The sequence below is a fragment of the Rhopalosiphum padi genome, chromosome 1, assembly GCF_020882245.1.
Source record: "Rhopalosiphum padi isolate XX-2018 chromosome 1, ASM2088224v1, whole genome shotgun sequence".
NCBI lineage: Eukaryota > Metazoa > Arthropoda > Insecta > Hemiptera > Aphididae > Rhopalosiphum > Rhopalosiphum padi.
The window spans coordinates 62,753,046-62,779,413 of NC_083597.1; the positions used below are offsets into that span (position 1 = coordinate 62,753,046).

Below are 26,368 nucleotides of genomic sequence, written 5' to 3' on the forward strand. Positions count from 1 at the left end.
TTTGTCTGTTTAATTTAATTTTTTTTTTAATTCCGCTTCAAGTATCAAATAATTTAATACTGATCATAATTATTAATTTTTGTATTATTATTATTATTATTATTAATGATGTGCTAGACTGCTAGAGTACCGACGTCAATTAAAACATGCAGATGAACTGTAAATTAAATGATTGAGTTTTTTAATTTATTATTGTTTTCGTTACGTTATATCAAAGCTTTACAACATATATTTGGTTTTTTTCGATAGAATATTGGACATAATTTTACAAAATGAACTTTTTTTTAAGGAAAAATACCACTAAAATAAGGAACACAGCAATAAGTTTTAATTATGTACATTTTCAAAAGGAATAAAAATAAATTAAACATAACCGAACGATATCGAATATAGATCGAGACTTGAAGTTCGAGTTCGACTCTTGTTCGAGCAACACGTATGTTTTCCTTTCGTTCCCAAGATTATATCATCGATTGCGTAAAGACCAATCAATAAAAAAATAAGTATTATAAAAATTATTATTTTTCCATTATTCCTGCAATCACACAGCGTACAAATATTAACAAGTAATATAAAAGCGCATTATCTAATTAATTTACTACCGATTTGCTCGCAGTCGTTATTGGTCCAAGGCCACCTTATCTTTTTTGTAATGAGTCCAATATCTAAAATAAACAACCCAGTCATGACTCATGAACTAAGTCAAACTAAGAAAACAGTCCACCGTTAATTCTCATTAAACCTTAAATATCTCAGACAAACGACAAATCACCGTTCGACTGATTCGATAACGTAAATAATTTGTAATTAGTTTGCCAAACAGTAGACCCTAGTAAACGCATCTGATCACCGCTTGTAAATTCTCATCCGCATAAAAATCGGATACGAACATATTCATCTCCAAAACCCGTTATACACCAATAAACTGCAGATCACCGATAATACTAATGAAAATAACATTAATAAAATAAATATCCTACCCCTATATTCATTCAAACTCAGCTTAATTACATAATAAATACATCCTGTAACAAAGTAAATGAAAAATTTACGCTAAAAGTTTTGTATTCAAAACTACTATCAAAGGTAATCAAACTGCAAACATTCATCTATGATTCTTAGAGATCAATTATTAAATGTCTAAAAAATGTTAATGTTTCCTTTTAATTTATACAAATGTATATATTATTATGTCTAGATGACCGCTCATCATTATTTGAGACGGCTTACTAGCCCATTCTTTTCGTGGTTACATCATGTTCTGGCAGTCGAAATTCGTCAATGATTATAAAAATAATTATTGTTGTAATCGCACAGCCCGCGTTCAATTTATCCGTGAAATGTGAGTTTTGCGCAACATTTATTCATAAGCGCAATAAAATCCGCCTCGCGAAAGATATACGGTTTCATTTTCACGCCATAAACTTTCCGAAATTAAATCCCGACTGTTTTGTGTTTTCTCTCCGTAAAAATAGCGATATTTTATTTACCAGATTAGTAAGGAAAAAACTGTTCGACGTTTGAAAAAAAATCCACCTTGGCGCTCGGCAAGTGCAAAAGTCGATATTGTTAAACAGCGAAATATGTTTTTTTTACCTTTGGCCCGTGTGTTTGTGTTACTGTGTTAGTTATATTTATTGAATCGGTACACAGCTGAAATAGTTTTTTCTTTTATTCAGTAACTATTATTTACAATCTTTGCCTACTGGCAACGAGTAAAACCGATGACAAGATAACAATAAAAAGTAAATAAATAAAAAAAAAGTTAATCCAGAAAGAGAGAAGGGGACTAAATATAAATATATGTATATCCAACAAGATTATAGCCGTATTATAGTCATGATTTAACGCGAGTCTTAAAATAAAAAATACTCAATTTATTTGCTAAACACTAAATAGTAATAATAATTTATATTGTCCAATAAATAAAATTACATTTTGAAACAAGTTAAATATTATATTCCAAAAATTTGATTACAATTATATTTATATCGTAGTATATATTTATACGTGCCACCGAAAAGAATATCGAATTCTGTTGACAGAATTTCTATTTATTCAACTATAAAAATTAGTTGTCTGGAAAAATTACTATACAATTAGCTTAAGTTGAAGCTATAGTTGAATTACAATATTAAAAAATAATGTTCATTCATACTAAAATAAATAATTAAACCTATTATCATACTTAGTAAAGTCAAATGTAATATATAATATAAATAATATAGTAGATAATATCAAGCTATTTTTACTTATGTAACTAAATTTTATAGTACTGGTATTTAGATATTTTAATTATGATACTTTAATAATACCTGCTAAATTCAAACAGGAACAGTAACTAAAAAATAGTAATACCACTTAAAACTGTATAGTATTTTTTACGCGTGTATTAAAGTTAAGGGATGCTAATGAGAAATTAGATTAGGCATTCCTTTACTATTTATTTCAATTATATTTATATCACAATGCTCAAAAAGTGACTTAAAAGAGTTGTATACATATAATGTGTGATATAAGAAAATATTAACTACCAAAATCATTAAAGGGTTCTACAATACTATTCATTACTTATTTTTTATCTGTTTAAATTTAATATAAAACGTAATACGATACTCTTTATGTTGTCGGCGCTTTGTATTATTAACTACACTATTCATGGTTCACGCACAGCTTGAAAAAAATCATTCACGCAAATTCGTTTAATTAAATGTGTATAAATATATATATTTGTTAATACAATTATAGTCAAATAATGAATAAAAATCAAAACTTATGTATTAAATCCTTAAAAAACATTGTTCTATATCATTTTTATAAAATGTGATTTTATATAAAAAAAAAACAATTTATTGAATACAATTTGTAACATACAATATGTTTTACGTTTATTAAGTTGATATCCTCGAAAATAATAATGATAATTTAAGTTTTTATTATAACACAGAATAATATATTTTATAGGTATACTGTATGAAGAAATTCCATTGGTACCATCGTTGCCAGTCAACTCGTGTCGCGGTGTTTTTTAAAGCTTATATATAAACTAAAGTTTCCTTGTAAAATCATATTTTCCTATTAAAGGCATTTTTTTGTTGCCAATATTCAGTTCTATAATTGAACGAATTTAATATCAACGATATTCGTGAACTCGTGTTGGGACGGGTAGTGGCTATAGAACCGCTTGTCAGGCCGAGCTCAATTCAAACAATCATTTTTTCAAAAAATGTCAATTCTCATATTTAGTACCAAATGTATACGAACTAATATAAATGGTTGTGAAATTTTAAAAAAATAAGAAAATAATGTGGCTGGAAGGTCTGGTAAGCGTTAATTTGTATACCTATGAACTTTTAAAAAGTGGTGTACCACGAGTTGAATGACAACGATATTCTCAATAAAATTTCTACTCACGAACGTGAAACGACCGATATCGAACTCATCATGTAGAATACACTTTCGATTTTCTTACACAATAATACAATATATAACAGTACATATGAGACATCTGCAGGTCATCGATCGGGACACCGTATGCTATATGATGTATATTTTAGTATTGTACTGTATCGTATTATTATATGATATCATCGAATCAAATATATAATTTAGTTCGCGTTGCTGTCGCGTCCCTATCGCCATCACAAACGCCGCGTCGTCCCACGCTCCGCACAATATAATATAATAATATCATTTATCGTGAACGTCGCAGTCCGTTAACTGTCGCGAATATTCTCGGAATATACTCGTAAAATAACTGGCTACACTAGCACGCGCGACAGCACGTTTCTTTTGAAATTGGATTTTTTTCTTCGTGTGACACGCATGAATGGCACTCGGGAGTCTTGCTAGGGTATCGGCAGAGTATACGTATTATAATATTATGTACTGTAATGGACAGTATCTTAGGTACTTGTATCTAAGTTACACATACTAGATAGGTTTAAATTAGTGTCTTGTATCTTTTAAAATTCAATAATTGTTCTTTTTTTTAGAATTTTTTTTAATAAATCTTAATTTATTTTTTTTTTACGTAAAGAAACTAGATACACAAACTAATATAAGTATTTTTTCAATTTTTAAATTGTAAGTTTTTTTTACTGATCTTCATCTTGGCTGCGATCTAATTATTTTTTTGTTCCATTTATTTTAATATAAAATTAATCTATTTTATTTAAATTTATTTGAGGAAAAATATTTGAATTGTCATATTTTTTTATTATAAGTTCGCTATGTTATGTACTTAAAAATAGTATATTTATAAGCCACATTTTAACAAACCGTACCCAAATAAAACCCCATTAAGTTGTAAAATGTAAATAATATTGTAATTAAAATTTCAACATTAAAAATATTATTATAGTAATGAATGATGAAAAATCAGAGTAAATTATCATTGCTTGCAAGTACTTTAAAATAGTTTACACTATATAGACATGTGTATTATTCTGTCCATAACGACCATATAGAAAGAAACGAAAATATCTCAAGGGTTTTTCCAAGAGTCCTGTCAATCTGGGAAATCATCTAGTGTAAATATGAGATACAATGTCTGCTAAGATCCGGACGAATGACTATATGCCGAATGGATCGGTTGAGTAGTTCAAGAGAACACTTGTATCCGTGAAAAAGAAAACACTCAGTTTTATTATATATACATATATATATATATATATTAGTCAAAATTACGATATAGTAGTAGATATAACACCATATAGTTGTAGCTGCACTGTAATATTATAATATATTTACCGATTCAACACCTAATGTAATAAAACATGAACGAAAAATAATGATTTGCTAGTCCGAGCATAGGCATTGAATAACGCAGAAGTCGTCCAAACCTAAAATCTGGTTATGTGATAGGTAATGAAAAAAAAACAAATTACCAATTAGGTTTTTCGTGCGTATTTATACAAAACATCATAATATATTATACAGTTGTAATGCGTGGTACTAAAACATTATATTATCACAATAAATAATAACTATACCGTTGTTACGTTGTATAAAAAAGGTAAAATTTCCCAAAAAAATAAAATCCCAAATCGATTATTATGATACATTATAACTCTGTGCAAAGTTCAATTATTAAATTTATAATTTACAAATATATTTGTATTTGCTAATAATTAAAAAAAAGTCGCGTTGAATTTACTCATAGATAAAAAATAATAAAATAAAAATCGTGACTAATTTGTAATCAAGATGAGCACTGCCATGTAGCTATTTTAATTTGTTTTAAATAATTGTAGTTGTCATCTAATACGGTAGCAGTGCTATAACTTTAACTATATCTGATCTTGTTGTTATTTATTTATAGTTCAATAAATATTTTTATATAATTATTTAAGTCTTCGAAAAAAACCGATCACTCACAATACCATCTATAAGTACATATTAAATCATGAGTTATGATGATATATAGAATATTTTGTTTGAGTAAGTTAGTTCCCATTTACAAAATGTACCCTTGACGGCGGGAGGATATTATCGATTCATTATTGCTTTATAATACTCAGTCGAGTAAAATAAAAACAATGCACATAATACTACTATAACAATAGAACACAATATGCATAATACTACATTAAACATAATAGTGATCTGCAATTCAGTTATTATTTAAATGATAATATTTTCTATCTACAACATAATCAATACTAAAATTAATAATATTACTTTTAATACTTATCTAGAGCTGACATAAAATGTGACGTATTAGTTAATTTTATATTTCTGATATATTTATTAGTTATAAACTTATAACTGAAACATATAACACAATACGAAGATACATTTTGAAGTTTGATATCTTAGGTGAAGTTTAGATGCCAGGAGTGGCACCCCTAATTAAAAAAAAAATGTCTTGTCAACTTACAAGTTACAACATTTTTTTGATGTCAACAAATTACAAACGCTCAACATTTGTTACATACACGTATCAAATCTTAGGTTTCTCCGCTATAAACTCGTAATTTAATAGTTTTATAAATTGAATTCATTTTCATTTAAAATGAATTTTAAAGAATAACATGAATTAAACTTTAAAGTTTTTTATATGACTAATTTTCTGAAAACTGTGTCACTTAGTATTGTCTTATTATTTAAATATAGTATTATTTTCATAATATGAAATAATTGTCAAATTACATTAAAAATATATATTAAAAAAATATACCGCTGTATCTCCATTAAAACTATCAAATAATAGGTTAAGACCTAACCTGACTGCTAGGTCATTATAACTGTCTATATGATCTATACTGTATAGTCTATAGTAAGATAAACAAAAATTAATTGATACATATTATAATAATATACTTAAAAATTTCAAAAAACAAATACTCTATTAATTAATTATAAAATAAAAATATGTGAGATTAGTGAATCACTCTGTATATAAATAATTATACAAGTCGGGTACTACAATAACACAACACGTGTGCAATTTTTTTCACTCCGAGAATTTGCATTTCACACGCGCATCCCACGTCGCCACCGATGTCATGACTTATCCAGCGGTGACCTTTAATTTTTCGGTAAAACATAACCCGAATTGGCGCGACACGGTAGGATTACCTATATACTACCGTCGTTATTGTTATGTTAATGTGATAATTTTTTTTATCGTCTCAACAGAATTTTTTTTTTTTACTCCGATAATATAATATTATTAGGATATTATATTATTATGCTATTCAGCCGTTATTGTTGTATGTTGTTATTTGAAAAGTCCGATGTACGGTGAAATAGGAAATCTGCCCCAGGCGCTATGACCTACAAACCGGACAAAATTTAATCATGCGAATTTTCCGAGTGAGAATAACGACATGTGTTTCGAATGCATAAAAATTCGGTCCACGTTCATGGGTTATTTATACGTTGTTTTTGTTTTTCTCTTTTCTATCTGCTTGCAGCGGGTTCTAATCATTTTCCATAAATAAAAACTGGAAATAATAATACATGTCGTTTGCGTATTCTAAACAGTCCTGAAAACGGCAAATCAATGTTCGCCGTTTAGCTTCCTAAATAAATATGAAAATGTTGACTTTCGGATCGTATAATAAACAATTTTTGTTTCTACTTACCAACAAACCACCGCACACAACCATTATATATACAGGTACCTATTGTTGGTAGGTACTTGGCGAGGGCATACTAACTGAAAACAAACAAGGCTTTTTTTAAATGTATTAATACAAAACTTTTTTTAAACATATTTATTTCCGGTGTCAATAAACACGAATTAATTTTTAATAACATCGAATAGTAAAATAACCATCGTATAGTCTTTATATTTCAAATAAAAGTGTGTCACATAATAGTTATATACTATTATATTATACAATATCATTTTAGCCATTGTATGATGACATCAAACACAGAGTAATATGCAAAACCAATAAATTATTAAATTATTAAAATCTGGTGACGGTTTAACCTATATACATAGGCCGAATTGAACCGCAAGTATAATAATATTATTATTATATAAATGTACAAAGCGTTCCAGAAGGATTCACTAATTGAGTAATTAGTATTTGTGATTTTTTTTTTTTTTGTTTTACCTTAATGATTTTTATTTTTCGGTTTGCACAAATGGCATCCCGTATTTTTTTTAATTATTCGTACTCTAGAATTAATAATTATATGCTTAAATGTTTTTTTTCCGAAAACGTCTACTCAATAACACACGATCAAGGCATTACATAAACAGAATGAAGGCTTTCATGATAATAATAATAATATACTTAATATGTATATTTTCATATTTTTTTTTTTGTCAGTTGTATCTTGTACCGGGTGAGGGCAATATATTATAATACACGACGTTTTGTAGTATATTACGAATTTAAAATTTGAAAATTGTAAACGCTTGTTTTAGTGTGTAAAAAATACATTTAAAGATAACACAACAAGATACACGAAACCTTAAAAATATTCACCAAGATTCTCTCAATGGTTCCTTGAACGTTTGAAAAAAGTTACAAATAATAAAAAAAAACTATTTTGCATTCTCATTTCTCTGTATTATATAAAAAATAAAACTTAATATGGTACTTGTTGATATAATATATTTATTAGTATCTTACGTCTTATACTATACGCAAAACAATTAACACAATATCCATTTTATAATTTATTGATCCAAAAATATGCTATTAGCAGACATTCTTTAACTAGTTATATTTTATCTATAAATTGTTACAAGAAGGATAATAAAATTTATAAAAATTAACAAACTAATATATATATATATTTATATAAGTTGTGTTTGTATAAAAACCAATTTGTATGATTTACTATTTGGTTTTGTAAGTTACGGATATTGTAAATATTTAACTAACTATTTTAATGATTTTACAATTGTATAATATTGTATATATTATAATTTATAAGCTTTATTTTACATATATTGATTTACAGTATTTAATTGTATTATATTTTATTATAAAATAATACAATTATTGTAATGACTATTATATTACCTATCCTTCACGGTGTTGACCGTTTTCTCGTCTTGTGTATTTCACAAAATGCCAACGTCACGCAGACTTGGGCGTAAACACATGCGATTTCGTACACACATAATATACACATCCGTTCGCGATTTGTATTCGCCGCTGTTTCATTTCGTTTGCGCGACGCAAAAGATTATACATTATTATAAATTTCTTTCGCGCCGGCCGGGAAATCGCGTGTCTCGTCGGCCCACGCGCTCTCCCTTCGCCATCGAACTAACCGGTCTGCCGTACAAGTATTTTACCGCCACAGCCACCACCGGCGATAAATCTAGTCTTCCCTGGACCGGAAGTCCCGATCTGTGCCGATATCACACGCAAAACCGCCAAGTGTAATATGTGTACTTATTCAAAAAAAAAAACGCATACATTATATTATTATAATATTATGCAAGTACAATGTTCGCGAATGTATTTTAAATATAAACACGGTCACCGCCTACCCAATCTCGAGAGTAAGTACTCTGCTGCAGCCGCTGCATTGTGCAATGATTATTCAAATTGTTGTGCAAACCGTGAATTAATTCGATGACTGAATGAATAACATATTTAATCGATATGGTGAGCGAATACTCCAATCGGAGTAGGTACCTATACCGTTGTTGGTTTTTGTCTTAACAGAGAATTTTTTTTTTTAATAAAAGATTTATTTGCATCGATCGTGTTCGATAAAAATACTGTGTAGTGTTTATTTATTTTTTATCTATTGAAAAACTATGAAATGTCGAAAACACGTTTTAACGCATGTTTTTGGGCTATACTTCTCCTTCGCCGTTTTTCTTTGTTTGTTGTGCAAAATCCGTTTTCAGTGCTCTTGCATTATTACTATTATTATTATTATTATTATTATTGTTGTTGTTGATATTTTCGTATCTTAGTTCTAAACATACAATAACGCATCAATAACCTATTTCACCGCACCTCTCGACGAGTACAACATTTTATATAATACAAAAATATAGAAAGAGAAAAATCAACGGAACCCTCGCGCTCGTCTTTATTCACCCGCATCATTGATCATCGGCCTACAGTATTATAACGATAAAAACAATCACATAAAGCTGTACTTTAACTCGATCGAAAACAGTAGGCGGTGCTTACATTTGAATTGGTATTTAAGATTGTAAAAGTCTAAAAATATTGATGTATGAATAATATTAAATAAAACTATAGTGTTGTTATTTTTATAATCGAATTGTAAACTATAAATACAACAAGTAGAAATTGGTGTGGCAGAAATAGAAAGTCGAGAACAAAAACGTTATTACCAATAACGGTCACCAACATGTTATAAAATCATCTCTATATATCGTAGTAGTTTGTTGAATATATGTAATATATGTCATTATAATGAGAGAATTCCCTGTTCCAACAATCTGGTCGAATTTATTTTCTACCCAGTTTTGCCAATAAGTGACATTGGATTCTTACAGACCTAAGTCTTTTGGTTTAAATATCCTATCTACTTTCGTTTTTTTTCTTTTTTAATAGACATAGGTACTATATAATGATACTTATTTGTTACTACACGGATGGTTTGATAAACTGTAGTTGTACAGTGTAGTCCCATGTCGCAATATGCGACGCAATTCCACGAATCGTTCTTATAACTTTGGGTTGTTTACCGAGTTTTTTCCTAGAAATTTCGATTCAATAATTTCTTCTTAAATTACGTTTTTTCATTTAATGTTTTTCTTTCCTTGACCATAGATGATAATATATTTTTGTATTTTATCATTTGACCCGAGTTGTTGATTTTTAAGTACGATACGAAACATAATCGTTTTTATACTCCCGCAAGTTACGGTCAATTGTATATCAAAATTTCGATTAGTATTCCGCCGTTTTGTTTATTATAAATAACTAAAAACACATCCGCAATGAGTTTTTCACTAATCGAGTTCATACAATTTAATTAAAAATGTCCAATATGAGACGAGCTTTTGTAGGTCAAAACAAAAACGTTTTTTCTATCACAAAATTGGTTCAATGACGTAATCTCATATCCAATTTCAAAAAATAATAAAAACTTTTATAATTATTTTGTATCCGCAAAAGAAAAAAAACATCATTCATACCACAAATGTGATTCTGTTTACACTGTATATTGTATAGTCAGTAGGCGCTAACCAGTATATTCAAACCACCGTCTGATTTTCAATTGCATAATAATGTTAGAAATATTCTTCGCAAATCTCCTCGTGAACTAGACAGTAACAAAATAAAATTACACGTATAATATTGGAATTGTGTTTTATCTTATTGCCGATATAATTTACTCGTTTTCGAACGCTATTTGGACGACTACCAAATAGAAATTGTGTATTGCTAATGGTATTGTTGTGACCATTATTGTTACTGTTATTAACCATCATTATTCTTAGCTTATACCAATAGGTTGATATCTTTTAAATTACATCTTTTTAACGTATATTATATATTTTATAGCCATTTTTGGTATATATATACAATTTTTAATCGATGCGCGTTGTTTATTAAAATATTACTTACACTCACGAATATTATATAGCCAAATTATTTAAATATATTATTCTTAATTATTACATATTAAATAATGTAAATATATGTTTTTAATATAATATTGTGCACGGCAGTGGTAGTTTGTTTACTTTTTCACGATTTTTTTTTTTTTTTTTTTTTTTTTCTACACCCAATAGCTTTTTTTTTTTTTTTTTTTTTTTTTTTTATTTAATTTAACTTTAACTTTTTCACGATTAAAAAATAAAAGTGTAAATAATTTTTTAATATACGTTATTATATAGACACAATAATGTTTATAAAATACATTTACGTCGTACAATATCTGATTGTGTTTATATTAATTATATTTTATCGGAGATCATCAAAATAATTTATTTGTAGTGGGATATTCTATTTTTATATAAATTATGAAAATTACACAATTTAATGATGTATATTATAATTTCGAACGATTCCATGCAAATAACGTGCTTGTGTAAATATCAGGGAAATAAAAAAAAAGTATTGTATTCGTTAACAGAAAAAAAACACACTAAGTTTAATAATAATAAAAATAACTGTTATCTGGTTTCCGGGCGTTTTGTATAGGCAATATAGGTACATTCCAGTAATAGTTGTTTGTCAGTGTCATTGTATTAGGTACATAGCAATAGTATAAAAATTATAAAATAAAAGACAATAAAACATAATAAATTAATTTATTGATATAATTTGTCGAATTGTGTTTGATTTAAATTTTTATATTTTAAATAAGAATTTTCTATTATAATTTTATGATTATGAACATTGCCTTTATTATTAATACTGAAAAATACTTTTGAATTTTTAAAGTTTTTTGATAGTTCACAATGTCCATTATTAAAGTAAGACAATTGTATAATTGTAACACAATACAAATACTTGTAGTACAAATGTCAAAAAATGGTGTTTAGCGACTCGTTAATGATTTTAACATTTTCAAAAGGCAGATTCGGCGTTACAACTATACACAGAACACATAAACTCGGGCGCTCACGAGCAATGGGATATTGGAATACGAAAGTAATTGAATAATGAACAATATCGTTGATAAAACTTAAATAAAACTTTATTGTTTCTGTTCGTTTCAATAACAATAAAATTTTAGTTTCTTTCGTTTTCGTTTTTAAAATATCAACGTTTCATAGGTACAAACAAACAAAGATAATTAAGTTTACCAAATGAATATACAAAATAATTGCAATATTCGTCAGTTTCGGATTGTTGATTCGAATCTGCCACGGTTAATATAATTACCGTTCTCATACTTCATCGCAGCAATACGGACACGCGTTTTCCTCCGCGCAAATCGGACGTGGATTTGTCGAGTTAAATTAATTTTGGTATATTGTAACTGCTATTGCAGTCGTATCTCTGCTTGAACCGTTTGCTGTTGTACTGTCAACGAGCTCGAGAGAGTCGAAACTATTCGCCGGTTTTCGTTCACGCGTGACGTTCTCATAACATATTATATCGTATTTTACCTACAAACGCATCCGAGAGCTATTTATCGCACTTGACTAAATAGTATACAACATATATATTATATAATATTATGTGGTACACGTGCTACTTAGACGAACGCCGACGATTTACGATGTCACGGGCACGGGAAACCCGACTGAAATGTTGGCTAACAAGCTCTACTGTTGTTATGGGTAGTTGTAAATTTAAATTTTTAATGTTTATTATTCCAAGAGATATATAACTATTCCATATTAATATAATATATAATCGAATGAAACCGCAACAACCAAACAAAATGCTGTACGATAAAAACTACAAAAAAATATTATTTTTTTAAACGTTAGTTTTCAATATCTAAAAAATAAAAGACGGCCACCATAATAATATCGATTTGGATCGTATGTTATTATTTTATTGCAAACAGAATTCTATTGTCTCTCGGACGTAATGCGTGTAGACATATGGCATCGATCAGTGCAATATGACATTATGAGTTCACAGTATTATAAAATATAAAAGAACAATTTGTTGGCACAATAATGTATTAATTACTGAAGGTTAAAAAAAATATTGTACGTTATTTAAATACTATATTTCGTTAACATTTTTAATGTACAATATAAAATTGGTTAACAAATTTAAACAGTTGTATGATTAACCAATGGTTGAAATGTATTAGGATAATGGATATTGTACATCATATTTGTTTAACATTCATGATTTTCATTAAATGTAATAAATTATCCTTCGAATATAGTTTTGTGTTTACCAGTGAGGTCAATTTAATACAATAATGATTACAAATTTACAAATACGGTGTATAATTAGTTTCAATAACTAGCTGGTTGATTTATGCATAGTCAGAGTGTATTTATTTTATAAGCCGTGTGGCCTTATTCATAGAACTGACAAGTTCATTGAAAGATTATTTATTAAAATTTATCAATTTTAAATAATATCGTATTGAGTAATCTTTGAAATTTGTTTGCACAACACTTGTTGGTTAGGAAAATAGGTATCAAAATTCAAAAGCTCTTTCGTAGGTTAGATTGAGTATTACGTATATGGAATCGGCCAATGTACCTATACCTCCTACGCAGAGACACGATCTCGATAACGCGCGCGTAAACAGTTACAAAAAATATTATAAATTACTATCAATATATTATATCTTTTTTTTATTTCTGATATTTTTCTGTGTTTAACGTGGTTATTATTTCTGTTTCAGAGTCCGTTTAATGAGACTCGAGGATGGACCTCGACCGGAGACTGAACAAAGAATACGTCGACGTATCAACACAAGCGTGTGTATACATTATTACACATATTGTTACAATTTGATAATAATAATACGTTGGTGTTGTAAAAAAAAAAAATATATTCGATAATTATAAATAATCATAAACACATTATTGTTCAAAATTCATGGAAGCATAGGTACATAATAAGATGTACTATGATGTCAATGTATAATAAATTATTATTTTAATATAATATTGTAATAATCGAATAATCGAAGGCTTTTTTTTTTATGAAATGAAATCGTCCTCGGAACGCAACGGAGTTAAATACCGACGTGATTTTATCTTTATATTGTAGTAATAAAAATAAAAAATATTTATTTGATGTCTGTACATAATAATTATATTACATAAATACGATAATATTATTTACACGTTCACAGTCGTATGTGTTCGTGCTTGTTGTGTATATGCAAACAATGTTTTATTGTAATAATTATAATACTATAATAACCTATTGAAACGATAAGCTTTTAATCAACGAACTTCCTCTTTTCACGCGCAATCTCGTTTTCGCGGTACATTGTATAATATAATAGAATATACAACAATAACAACACTTGGAGCTCGATCGGAATATGCGATTCCGGAAATATCATGTACGCCTTGTGTGTACAGTGTTCGTACCGAATCGATTATGAAAAATACCAGTTTCAAAAAATCATATTATTATAATATTATAAGTGCGCGTAAAAATAAATACGACCATTATACGTTGTCAAGGTTTTTGTGTTTTAATCGCTATACCAGCGAGACATGTACATAATATTATATCATACTAAATTGTAATATATACTATTATAATTATATGTATAATTTACTTTAATATCGTTTTAGTTCTTATGTCGTGTACAACTATTACAATATATTGATAACTACGTATATAATATTATTAAGTGTAAAATGTAAATAATATTGTCGTCACATAAAAAAAAAATGTATCAATGAAGACGAAATCAAAAAATTCGCGGATCGCGTGCGCACTTACTGGTAGCGCTCAAAGTTATGTCACTACACTATAGTATATTTATTATATATATGGTTACAGCTGTCGTTACTTAACTTTTTGTAATTTTTTTTTTTAATGTTATGTAACAACGACAGTGATTAACTTACAAGCGACTCCGAGCCACCCAACGGATAGATTTTAACGAGTTTGTTTTTATTATTATATTCTCATTATAAATACTTTAAAATGTTTCAATATTTATTATTATTATTCTTATTAATTTTTTTTTTTTTTTTTGTTCCGTGATTGAAAGGCTGACTTTATATAATATTGTTGTTCTTATAAACACTAAACAGTGTGTATATATAATTTGTTTTTTTTTTATTATTATTGTTTAAATCCGACACTTTCAGTCAAATCCGACGGCTTAACGGCTTTTTATCGATTTAAAACAGTTTATTGTAGCTTCCGAAGTAGTTTTTAAATGTCTCGCTCCTACCTCGTGTATGGGAAAGAAAATCTGAAATTGTTTAAATCTTCCGGCGACCAATGAAGTGTTTTACCTCAACAAGTGGTTCCAATCAAGGGCGCTAATGTTTTATTTTTGATTTGTCAACGTTATACATTATTAATACATTATACAGTTATCGACCGCGTGTATACCAACAAAATATACCTTAAAATCTAGACCTGATAAAATTAGAAAACAATTTTCAAATTGTAATATGCAATAAAGATTATTGTTATTGGTGTGTTCATAATATTATTATATAATTATAGTTTATAAAAAATCGGGTAGTCACTGCCGTTCCCCTTGTTTATGTATAAAATCGATTGAGTGTTATTATGCCGTACGATTATATTGTAATAGTTTTCGTAGAAATGTTTATATGTTTTTGTGTACACGATAAAAAAATAATAATAATAATAATAAAAAATGCATATGACCAAAATCGCATTGCACTGTTATCATTACTGTGTTGTTATAGCATCATGTTACGGGTTGCACAAAAAATTTAATTTCAATTCTACAGCTGTGTTTTATCCGTCGTTTGTATTGCGCCGCAGCGGCCCCAAATGACGACGTGTGATACAAAAAACGATGTTTCCGCACTCATTCAAGATGATGTTTATTTCATTCCACACCGCGCTGTAGCGTCATTTATGTTGGAGTAGAGAGAGAGAGATTATAGGTAGACTAAGACGGATGATCCGCCAAAAAGTTTTGCTAAAAACCGAGGTACCTATAGCAACTTATTGCATAATCTTAACGGCGAAAACGCGCGCGTTCTTCCAATAATACATACACATATTATTATAATTATTACATAATATGTACTTATATTTTGAAAGAAATTGACTTCGTATTCTCTTATCACTTAAAGTGTATTTCTGAAAATACTAAAAAATAGATAAAATTGTTTGTAAATTCATATTTCTGTTGCTCTCCGTCTGGCGTTGCCTGGTATCGCACCCATTTTTTACTTCACTAAATTATGCCCATATAGTTTTATTAATACAATATAATTCTGATCTTAAATTTTTTGCACTTCTTTGCCACCTATCCTCTTGCTAAAATCTTAAATAGCGCATTTGGGCATTTTTCGTATTTGTTTGTAATGAAATTTGAGTTCTCTATTCCAAACAATGTGATATATGTAGTTCGAAATCGAGTTTTTGGAAGCAATAAAATACTGAACTCCCCGTGTTCAAAACCAATTTTCGAATGCCTGCGACCAATGATTGATTGGTGGTAAATATCGCAACGGCGACACTTCGCGTTGAACGTAAAAATTCCGTCAATATTTTTAGATATAATATACGAGTACCGCACCGACAATCGTCTTCAGTTATACTTAAGTTCTTCGTGAAAGCAATAGGCATGCGACGTATGCGCGGAACGCTTTTACGTCCTGTAGTCTACGGAAGAGTAGCACATTATTTTTCCATTCGCAGCGACACGTGCCAACATGCCAATGACGCTGCCGGTTTTAGTTTTGTCAAACCGTCCGGTATATAAAGTATTAAACTATTGCAGTCGATGTCGACCAAGACAATTCTGTGATTATACCTAGTTCGATATTATCGACAATTTATTATGGTTGGATTAATTTTGATTGATAACTTATTGCAGTATAAAAATACATTCGTCGAATACAACTGTACTATACTTATATATTATACTAAACTATAAAAATTCAAGCGATTCGCTGCTAATGATCAAAACGAGAAAAAAAATATTAAAAATTTACTTGAAAAGACCAGCTAAATAATGAATAATTTTATCACGCTTCATAATTATTAAAAATCCCATTATAATATTATGGTCTATGGTTAACGGTGTTAAGTATTACTTTTATTAAGTTTAATCAATTGCAAACTAAAGATGCTCAATTCTTATTATGTAAACTTGTAAACTTTAATCGTCGGTTTTGTAGCGAGTTTTCTTTTTCAGTGCACGCGGCTATTATATTGTACTAGTGAGAAATTGCATTCCGTTTCACTTTTACTGCACGGAAATTTATGCTTTTCGTTTGAAATCAAAATACGGAGGACGGTTTTTACTTTGCGGACGAGTTTTTTGGCAAGTCTTAAATTTGTCTACAATAACACAATACGTATGAACGGTCTATATTTACACGCGGAATTTATCCCCCCCCCCCTTTCGCCACGACCGACCACTAACACCACAGTTGTTATCGTTATTATTTATTACGATAATATCTCCGCGTTCGCGGGGGGACCAATATCATTTCAAAGTCGTATAGAATTTAAAAAAAAAAAAAAACGTGTTCGCCGCGCGGAGTATCGGAGGAGAAATCCGACGCTCGGGAGTCCTCGGGGCACACGCGCGGCACGCCGGTTAAAAAAAAAAAAAAAATAATAATGAAAAAACCCTAAGAATAAGAAGAAGCCGACGACCGTCGCGCGTGCACAGGATGCAATAATTTCTCGTGGCCCGCCGCCCGGAGTGTACGGCCTATGCGTGTCGTAGTGGGCAAGTAGGGACGACGCGTCGCACAGGGTGTATTTTTAAACGCCGGGCGCCAACGGATATCTGCGGCGGTGGCATCGGCAACGGCAGTCGCAGTCGTCGTGCCGCGTCCATTTCGTATAGCGACGCGTAACCGAGTGCAATTGTCACGGGACGACAACGGCGCGAACAAATAAATAATAAAAAACAAAAAAAAATTGTGATTACGAAACGCCCCGCGTACACGCGAATTGTTGTAATTATCGGCCGACGCCGTCTATGTGTTGTGAAGTGTAAACTGATGACGACAAACGATCCACGCGACGACGACGACCGCGCGGGACTGCACGAGGTGAGTACCCATATAAACCGATATTTTCCCGACTTGTAGCGGAGTAGTTTTTGCGGACGAAAGGGTGAAACGGTGTTGTGAATTTCAGTGTGGAAACCAAAATGATGAGATACGTATCAGGTCTCTCGAACGATCCATTTGGTTACGTGAAACGCAGTATTTTGTTTCGATTCCGCACGGTGCAGCGCATCGCTCTTATGCAGAATGACTCACCCCCTCCCCAATCGTGTACAAACCCGATTTACTGCCGAGATATTGTATCAGTGAAAAAACCGAAAATGAGATAAAACACTACTGCGATCCCCTTCCAAGTAAAACCTGATCTCGGGCAGCTGAGTAAAATAGTTGTGCACGGAGATATGGATATAGGTATTAGGTATATAATAGTCGAATAATATTGTATTAGTCAATAATATATTCGCCACGCAAATTGTATTGAAATTCATCACTGACTGCCGAACCGTTAAAAAAGGCCGAGTTGTCACCTTCGTCGCACTTGTTAATTAATCGTAAGATTATAACTTATAAGTCATTAGTTTATCAAATTCACATCCATTATCTGGTATGGGTATTTATATTTTATAATAAAATTAGTTCCGAGCGTGGTCCTCAATGCATGGTGTATGTTTCGTGGGTAGAAGTGTTCGCGTTACAATATATACATATATATAATATATAAATATTATAATACCTGTTTTCTATAATTGATATTTTTAAAACATTGTGTTAACTCCTCGAAGTATGTAATTTATATGTTTAAGTGTACGAGAAACAGTTAAATTAGGTTTAAACGAAAATAAAGCTTAAGATCAGGATCTGTTTCTATTATTATAACATTTATTCATTTTTTTTTGCACACGTAAATAAATTTAAAAATTGAAATATAAATGTTAAGTGTTTTATTCATATACAATTTATCAGTGCGCATTGCAGCGAAGGAAAAGGTTAATAACAAATATTAACTTCATAAACATAATTATATTCATAAATTGTGTAAAAAATCGTTCCCTAACCGAAAGAATTTAATTAAATATATATTTTTTTTTAATTTCATTTATAATAAACCCGAATAAATTATATAACTTTGTATTTTATTTTTTTTTTAACTCCATTGCAGGTATTTAAATTATTTTTTAACAAGTTTGATTTGTGTTGCTTTATTTAACTTTGAGTATTGAATTCAGATATTTAAACATCATAATATTATATTTACGTCGGAAAAAATGGTTTATTTTAATTTCGACGTTATAGGAACGCATATCGGAAATTTCTGATACTGCGCGCTATATTAGTAGTACAAATAATTTTCTTAGTAACAAAAATAAAATATGTAAAACATTAAATTTTTTTTCAATCGTAAAATTAATTTCATGTTAGAAGTTCGTTTCTCTTTTACATTAAAATATAATCAAAAGTACGATAAGTATGATTTATTTTTATTAATAGTCTACATAGTTGTATTTAAAATTATAATTTTAAATTACATTTTTAAAAAAGCATAAAATATATAATATTATTATACTATACGACAATTGATTTCCACGAACGCAGTTGTTCAGTCATTTCAAGTGTAATAATAAATATATTAAAACCATTGAATAGACAACTGCAATCAATCATTAAACATACAAGTTAAATCTATAAAATCTGCCTGTGTACGAATTCATAATCGTTTTTAAACAATTGACGATATTATTATTCACGTATTTTAATATTTCACCTACCTACATCATGCGAATAATGTATTTTATAATATTTCGTCTATTAACGAATACCAACGCCCCTACGTCATATCGTGTAACGCGACCAATTGTCTCGTCTGTCGCGTTCCGTTCTATATTTTTTTCAAGCCAAAAAATATTATTTTTAATGCTTCCGGTCAAAACATTATTAATACAGTCGGCATCGATTTATATTTATATTTAAAAAATCGTTGCCACATGCGTAACACTGAAACTGCGATCGCTGCTGATCTTCAAATTATTATTCCAATAGAATTATTAGTATCTGTAATATTTTACGGGCGGTGGCGTGGTGAAAGGATCTTTGATATGGTGCTCTGATGTTTTAAGGGGTGTTTAGGTAATATCGTGCGGGTATATTGATGCGGAAGTATTACAAGGATTTATAATTAAGAGCCTGGAGGCTGTTGGTGAAAGGAGTAGATTAGCACGAGTTAAATCAGTTATATATATCGGCGAGTAAAAGGTTGGCATTTGAAAATGTTTAATATTATACTGTATATTTCCTACGGCGCGTGTATGAACGTAATTTTAACGTCTCGCTCTTTACGAAGTGGCATACTCGTGCCGGGTAGGGACGGTGGCTTGATGGAATTTCACTTGTATATCTACGAAGCCAGCTGTAGTTTAGGAAATCTTGTCGAATAAATGTGAAACGGTGAATAATACGCGTATTATTAATTGTGTATATTGACACTCACATTTCTGAATTAAGTACCAATTACCCATAACATAATATTTGAGCCGTCCGACAATTTTACGACCACATAACAAAGCAATGAACATAAATCACCACAATCGCTGTGTTATTAAAATTTTACATATTTTTATCATTTTTACAAACACGTATTAAAATATGACGTTTAAAAAATATAATATACGTAATTGAACATTTTACTGTTTGGAATACACAATACTATTGTATGTGTCGTATTCATCATATAATCGTAAAACATGGCAAATTTACATCCATTATTCAGCAGAACTAATTTTGCAGAATTGAAAGCTATAACATTATAGTGACAGACGACAGTTGACCTATTATCAAACTTAAAATTAAAAAAATTACTTCGCTCAGTATAGCTGATACATACAATGATACAAATACTTCTTTCGCCGTTATAGTTGAGAAAATTATAAATTCTCTACTCCACTTTAATTTTTACAATTAACCATTGGATGTACTCCTTTCCGCGTTTGTTCATAGTTTTTACTGTATATTTGAATGTATAAGTAAATCGTGCAGAGGAGCAATTTTAAATTACAAAATTCTGCGTGCTCATAAATTACAATTCAAATACCGTAAGAAAAAAAAACGTACAAACAAAGATGATTCGCTTATACCATTAAATTCGCGGATAATAATTCAATAATTCACTCTTATACTAAACCCGATTTCACAAAATCCGTTGGGCCGAATAAAATTTCCCTCCCCCCCCTTCCATACGCGTTCACATAACACGGATATTGAGCTTCGTAATGATATGCCACTATACAGATTCACGCTCGCATTTAATATATACGCCAAGTGTATTATAAAATTATATACATACACCTATATAATATTATACGTAATAAATTACAAAAATACATTGCACACCGCCGCCGCTGTCTGGTACGAATACCTACGTGTTTGACGACGCCGCGGACAAAAAAAAAGTAACCGTAATGGCACGTCGTTCGAACTTTGAATTATCGTTTCCGGCGGATATACGAGGCGGCGGCGGCGGCGGTGGCGGTGGTTGCATCGCCGCATCCGAGACGGCCTTCGTACGTACGCGATAATATTGTATTATTAAATTATTTAATAATATTATCCTCTTTAATATATTATATCTTTTTACGACCCTGGCCGATCGCGTTTCATTGATAACACGGCTGCGGCGCGGTTGTCGTTTAGTTTATGCTAATATTATACACATGTATATATAGTGCGATTTAATTGTCGTACTTAACGACGACGACGTTATACAGTAATATTACCGCGCGCGCGTACATCATAATTCATAATATTATTACTACTCTTATATTATTGTATATATACGGCCGAGACGTATAATACGCGTCTTGTGTAATAATATAAATAATATTATACGACTGCAGCGGACGGAATGCACTGCACCGCACACTGCGCTCAATAATAGTAATTACTATATACCAGCCTGCAGGTGTGTCTGTGTGTGAGAAAGAGAGAGAGAGAGTACTTGGGTAAGGTACGTATAATAGCAAGTTTGGGCGAACCGATGCGAACTGAACCGGTGTGCACAGTCGCAAAAGTCCAATTTATCGTTACGACCTTTAGGTGGTATAATAATATTATAAATACGTAACAACGGTTATTAAACAGGACACGGAAAGCTGTCCGCAGATACGCGAACGTTTTAAAATTTCGCCGGCCGATTACGTCGATATATTATAATAATAAACGTGTAGGATGATTTAACGACAATACGTAGGAATAATATTATAATGTAGTCAAGCCTGTTACACAGTCTGTAGATGACGACAGTGACACGACTAAAAAAACAAAAACGTGATTTTGTAGTAAACTTTAGAGAAGTAGATCATTTGTTATGTACTTATATGTGTATATACATATAATATTAATATAGATTTTGATGGAGATTAATAACATATCGTATTATTATGGTACTAAAACCAATCTGTTTTGTTAAAAAGTAACACTTTTCCCGTTTATTTATTTATACGTAAAACGTCAACTATGCAAATCAGAAAAATACAAATTAACTAAATAAGTAATAACAGTAATAGTAGTATTTTTAAAATATTATCAACATGACAAACAAGTTAACTATAATATCATACTATAAGCAAATTCAATCATACGATGTATAGGACTAAAGTAATTATTGTTTTGAATAGGATTATTAATCAACAATATACAATCGTTTATTATTGACATTTAGAACTCTACATTTTATTAAACCCATTCGATCTGGACAAAGTCTATATCATATTATTTGATAACTTAAAATTAAATTAAGAACCGATTGAAGTATACAATATTTTTTCCGTGTATATCATATGATTTATCTGAAAAATATTTTTTTAGTATAAACAAGTGTAAATAATCTATAGTAAACTTGTGAAAATCAAAAGTAGTTTAATTGAATTTTTCATAAACTCTACTTGAGATCTATTTTCACACATTTTTGATTTTATCCTCAGTCACGCCAGAGTAATAAAAACTTTAAAACTTGCCGTATTCAATTTTTTGTAAACTTTAAACAAACAAATAAAAATGTGGTTAAGTCGATCAAAAGTTTACTTCACGACGATTTCAAATCCGTTTTGTCGAATCTTTATTGATCGGTATACACATGACATATAAAACGTCTTTATTCCTTTACGTATATTGACGAAGATCGCCTGATTGTGACGAAAAGTTATCTTTTTTTCTCCTTTTTCAATAACCGATTTCGGCCCGGTTCTTATGTCGGAAAAAAATGTTTTTAGTGATTGAAACTATTAGTTATTAATACTAAAAGACATATCCTAATATTTCGTCTTGCGTATTTTTGCACGCATTTAATATAACAAATGTATATAAGAGTTAACAATATTTGGCGCGAATAGTGCTTAAAATAATAAAATAAAATAAATAGTTTATGATGGAAAAGCTGATAAGTTGTAAGATTGAAAAGTTAGTGGAACATGATTTACTATGCTAAGTAGGTACAATATATATATAGATATATATGATGGAAAAAACAATGGTTATTATAAATCATTATACTATATTGTAATTTTTAATACTATTTCGTATTACCTTGATGCCAGAGATAGTAGGGTTGTTCATCTTGTTAAGTTTTTTAAAAAGAAAGTATGTAAAATATTAAATGAAAAAGATTAAGACGTATTAGTAATATTTAACTTTAAAATTCGCTTTAATACAAAGTTAACAAATCAAATTAAAAAATGGCGTAGTACAAAATAAACAAAAGCGGTAAAAGTTTTGTTAAACGGTACAAAAATTACAAAATATTTTAAATATATCTTTTACTTTTACTATGCACGCTTATACGCTATTTTATCAACAAATTTTGTATGTTTAGTCGCCTTCGGGAAATACTTATATATTTGGTACGCAATCGAGCATCTCCGGTATTGACGACGAATACGGCGGCAAATACAGCGAAATATCTCCTCTTCCACAGTCCCCTGAAATACTCGCGACACCGACTCAAAATGCTACGATAATACATATTATGTCGTCTAAACTACAGCTGTTCGTTTAACGAAGTGCGATGATCGGTAATTATATACGTGCAGTGGCGTACACGTAAAACGTACAGTAATATGCTTACTGCAGCATCGATCGCCGAGATGGAAATATTGTACAATAATATATTATGCCGAACAACAACGTTGCTGTCCGTCTTATTCCGCTCAGATTTTTTTTTCGTCGATCGAGCCCAATAGGTAATCCGTTTAACGTCGGGAACAGAACCCGTCAATTCACATCGCGGAACAAGCGTATATCAAACATAATATTTTATGAGCTTCGCCATAAGTGCAAATGTGCAGTGAAAGTCCAACGATTTAACAAAATATTTTTGGGTACTATAATCAAAATTATGTACATATCTAGTCACACTCAACAAATCCCTCTATAATACGAATTTGTTTTTCGTTTCTAGTGATTGTTAGGGTGATATGGATGTTTCACTGAATTATTATATTCCCATATATAATATAATACTATTATCTATATTACCTGTATAGTTATAAAATGTTTTTTTGTTAAAGGCTAATCTCAGAAATTAATGAATTGTTTAAGGTATAGCTTAACACCTGACTATAGTAATAACATTTAGAAAACGAATGTTATAGACGTACCATGCGATGCAATGGGATTTAATAATAATATTTGTAATGTATTCTTTGTTATTCAAATATACAAAAAAAAATATGGACTCAAAAAATACTTTACCAATTTCGACGAAAGTTACAGAAGCTGTTTTTCGAAACATCAGAAAAGTTTGGAAAGTATAGTTTCAACTGCGTTAAAAACATATACCAGGTACCTATACTGGTATAATATATCCACCGATGCCGATCTTCCCGCGAACTGAGATATACACTAAAATCGCGATACACCGATATAATATTATGTAGAGCCGTTTGTTGTATTTGTTCATTTTTCCCGGACAAAGTCTGGTCATAGTGTTATGTCTTATGCGGTGTATAGCTAACTTGTATAATATGACCGGTGTTGCTGTCGCGCTGCAAAGTAATCCGATTTCCCGAAGAAAACTATATTCGTTCGTACATTGTCGGTGCGCGTGACAAGTCGTTTTGTACTGCGCTCGCGGTAAAGTATTGAAACGTATCGCTCTTTCGTGTACACTGTACAGGACAGTCGGTAAATATTATTATGTTATATTATTTACTCTGCAAAGCGTTATTTGTTGCCTTCGAATTTCTCTTTGTATAGAATTTGATGAACATCGTTCGATCCAATATTAGAAACAGGATAAGAGATCATAATATTGTATAAATTGTTAGAGGTTCTACGACATTTGTTGGTGAAATTCGTTTAACAGTATAGGATAAAAAAAATATATGATATTTCGATTGGGTTACCATAATTATGAGTGTGGTGTTAAATTACTTAAATTTGAATTCAATGATGTATCAATGTATACGAAAATCGATACTGAGCGGAAACGATCTATCAGCACGTACGTTTCCCCAGCCCCCCACATATCAATTTTCGCAATTTTTTTTTGCCAATATTTACTACGTCATTTGTTTGTATTTGTTTGACTACGCTCAAAATTTTTTTGATGTCGGTTCACCTCGGAAAATCGGGTTACCATGTGAGGGGCTGTTTTTGTGAGGAAATGTTTGTACATATATATATATATATATGACTATAAAAAAAATCCATATATATTTTCGTTAAATTATAATAAAATAAAGAACTGCTTTAGCGTAATAATCCTCGTTTTCGCTTAAGTTTTGTTTGTTTTCCCGATTATAAATAAATGTTCTAAGAATTTTAAATGTTGACTTGTTTGAATCACAAACTAAATCCAATTTTATAACCTATACCGCCCTTATAGTTGAAAATTGAAGCATTTTATAGACTATTTACGATAACTAATGCAAAAAAAAACACATTATTTCAAAATCAATACATTCATCATCCCGCTCAGAGTCTTAAAGTTAAAAACGTTAAGAATAGTTTTAAACATACATCGTTTATTTTTAAAAGCGTTATTTGTTGTTGTATGAGTGGGTGTTTGTATGTTTAGTTTACTTATGTCACAAGTCGTGAACTCCTTTTTTTTTCTCCAAAAATGTAATTTTTTTATTTAACCCCTATCGTGAGCAAACGATTTGTTTATATTTTCAGGACAAGATACACAAAAAATACTCAAAACACATATTGTAGGTAACTAGTATAAGTATATAATTACAATTGGTTTTTACTATTCGAAGTCGCGCATACATTTATTCATGACAAAAAAATCAAACTTTTCGGTAAAAATGTCCGTGTAAGTTTTCGTTA

At 30.0% G+C, this 26,368-nt stretch overlaps 2 protein-coding genes across 2 annotated transcripts in view; both read left to right on the forward strand.

The window, feature by feature from the left end:
• LOC132917466 (uncharacterized) overlaps positions 1–14,908 on the forward strand; it is a 139,720-nt gene extending 124,812 nt beyond the window's left edge. The window contains exon 9 of the mRNA XM_060978216.1: positions 13,741–14,908. Coding sequence (XP_060834199.1) covers positions 13,741–13,751 — 11 coding nt within the window. The 3' untranslated portion in view covers positions 13,752–14,908. The remainder of the gene's footprint in view (positions 1–13,740) is intronic.
• Positions 14,909–17,848: 2,940 nt separating this feature from the next.
• The window catches only part of LOC132919647 (protein TANC2), a 184,670-nt gene continuing 176,150 nt past the window's right edge, over positions 17,849–26,368 (forward strand). The window contains 1 exon segment of the mRNA XM_060981405.1: positions 17,849–18,088. Within this exon segment, the coding sequence (XP_060837388.1) occupies positions 18,038–18,088 (51 nt within the window). The 5' untranslated portion in view covers positions 17,849–18,037.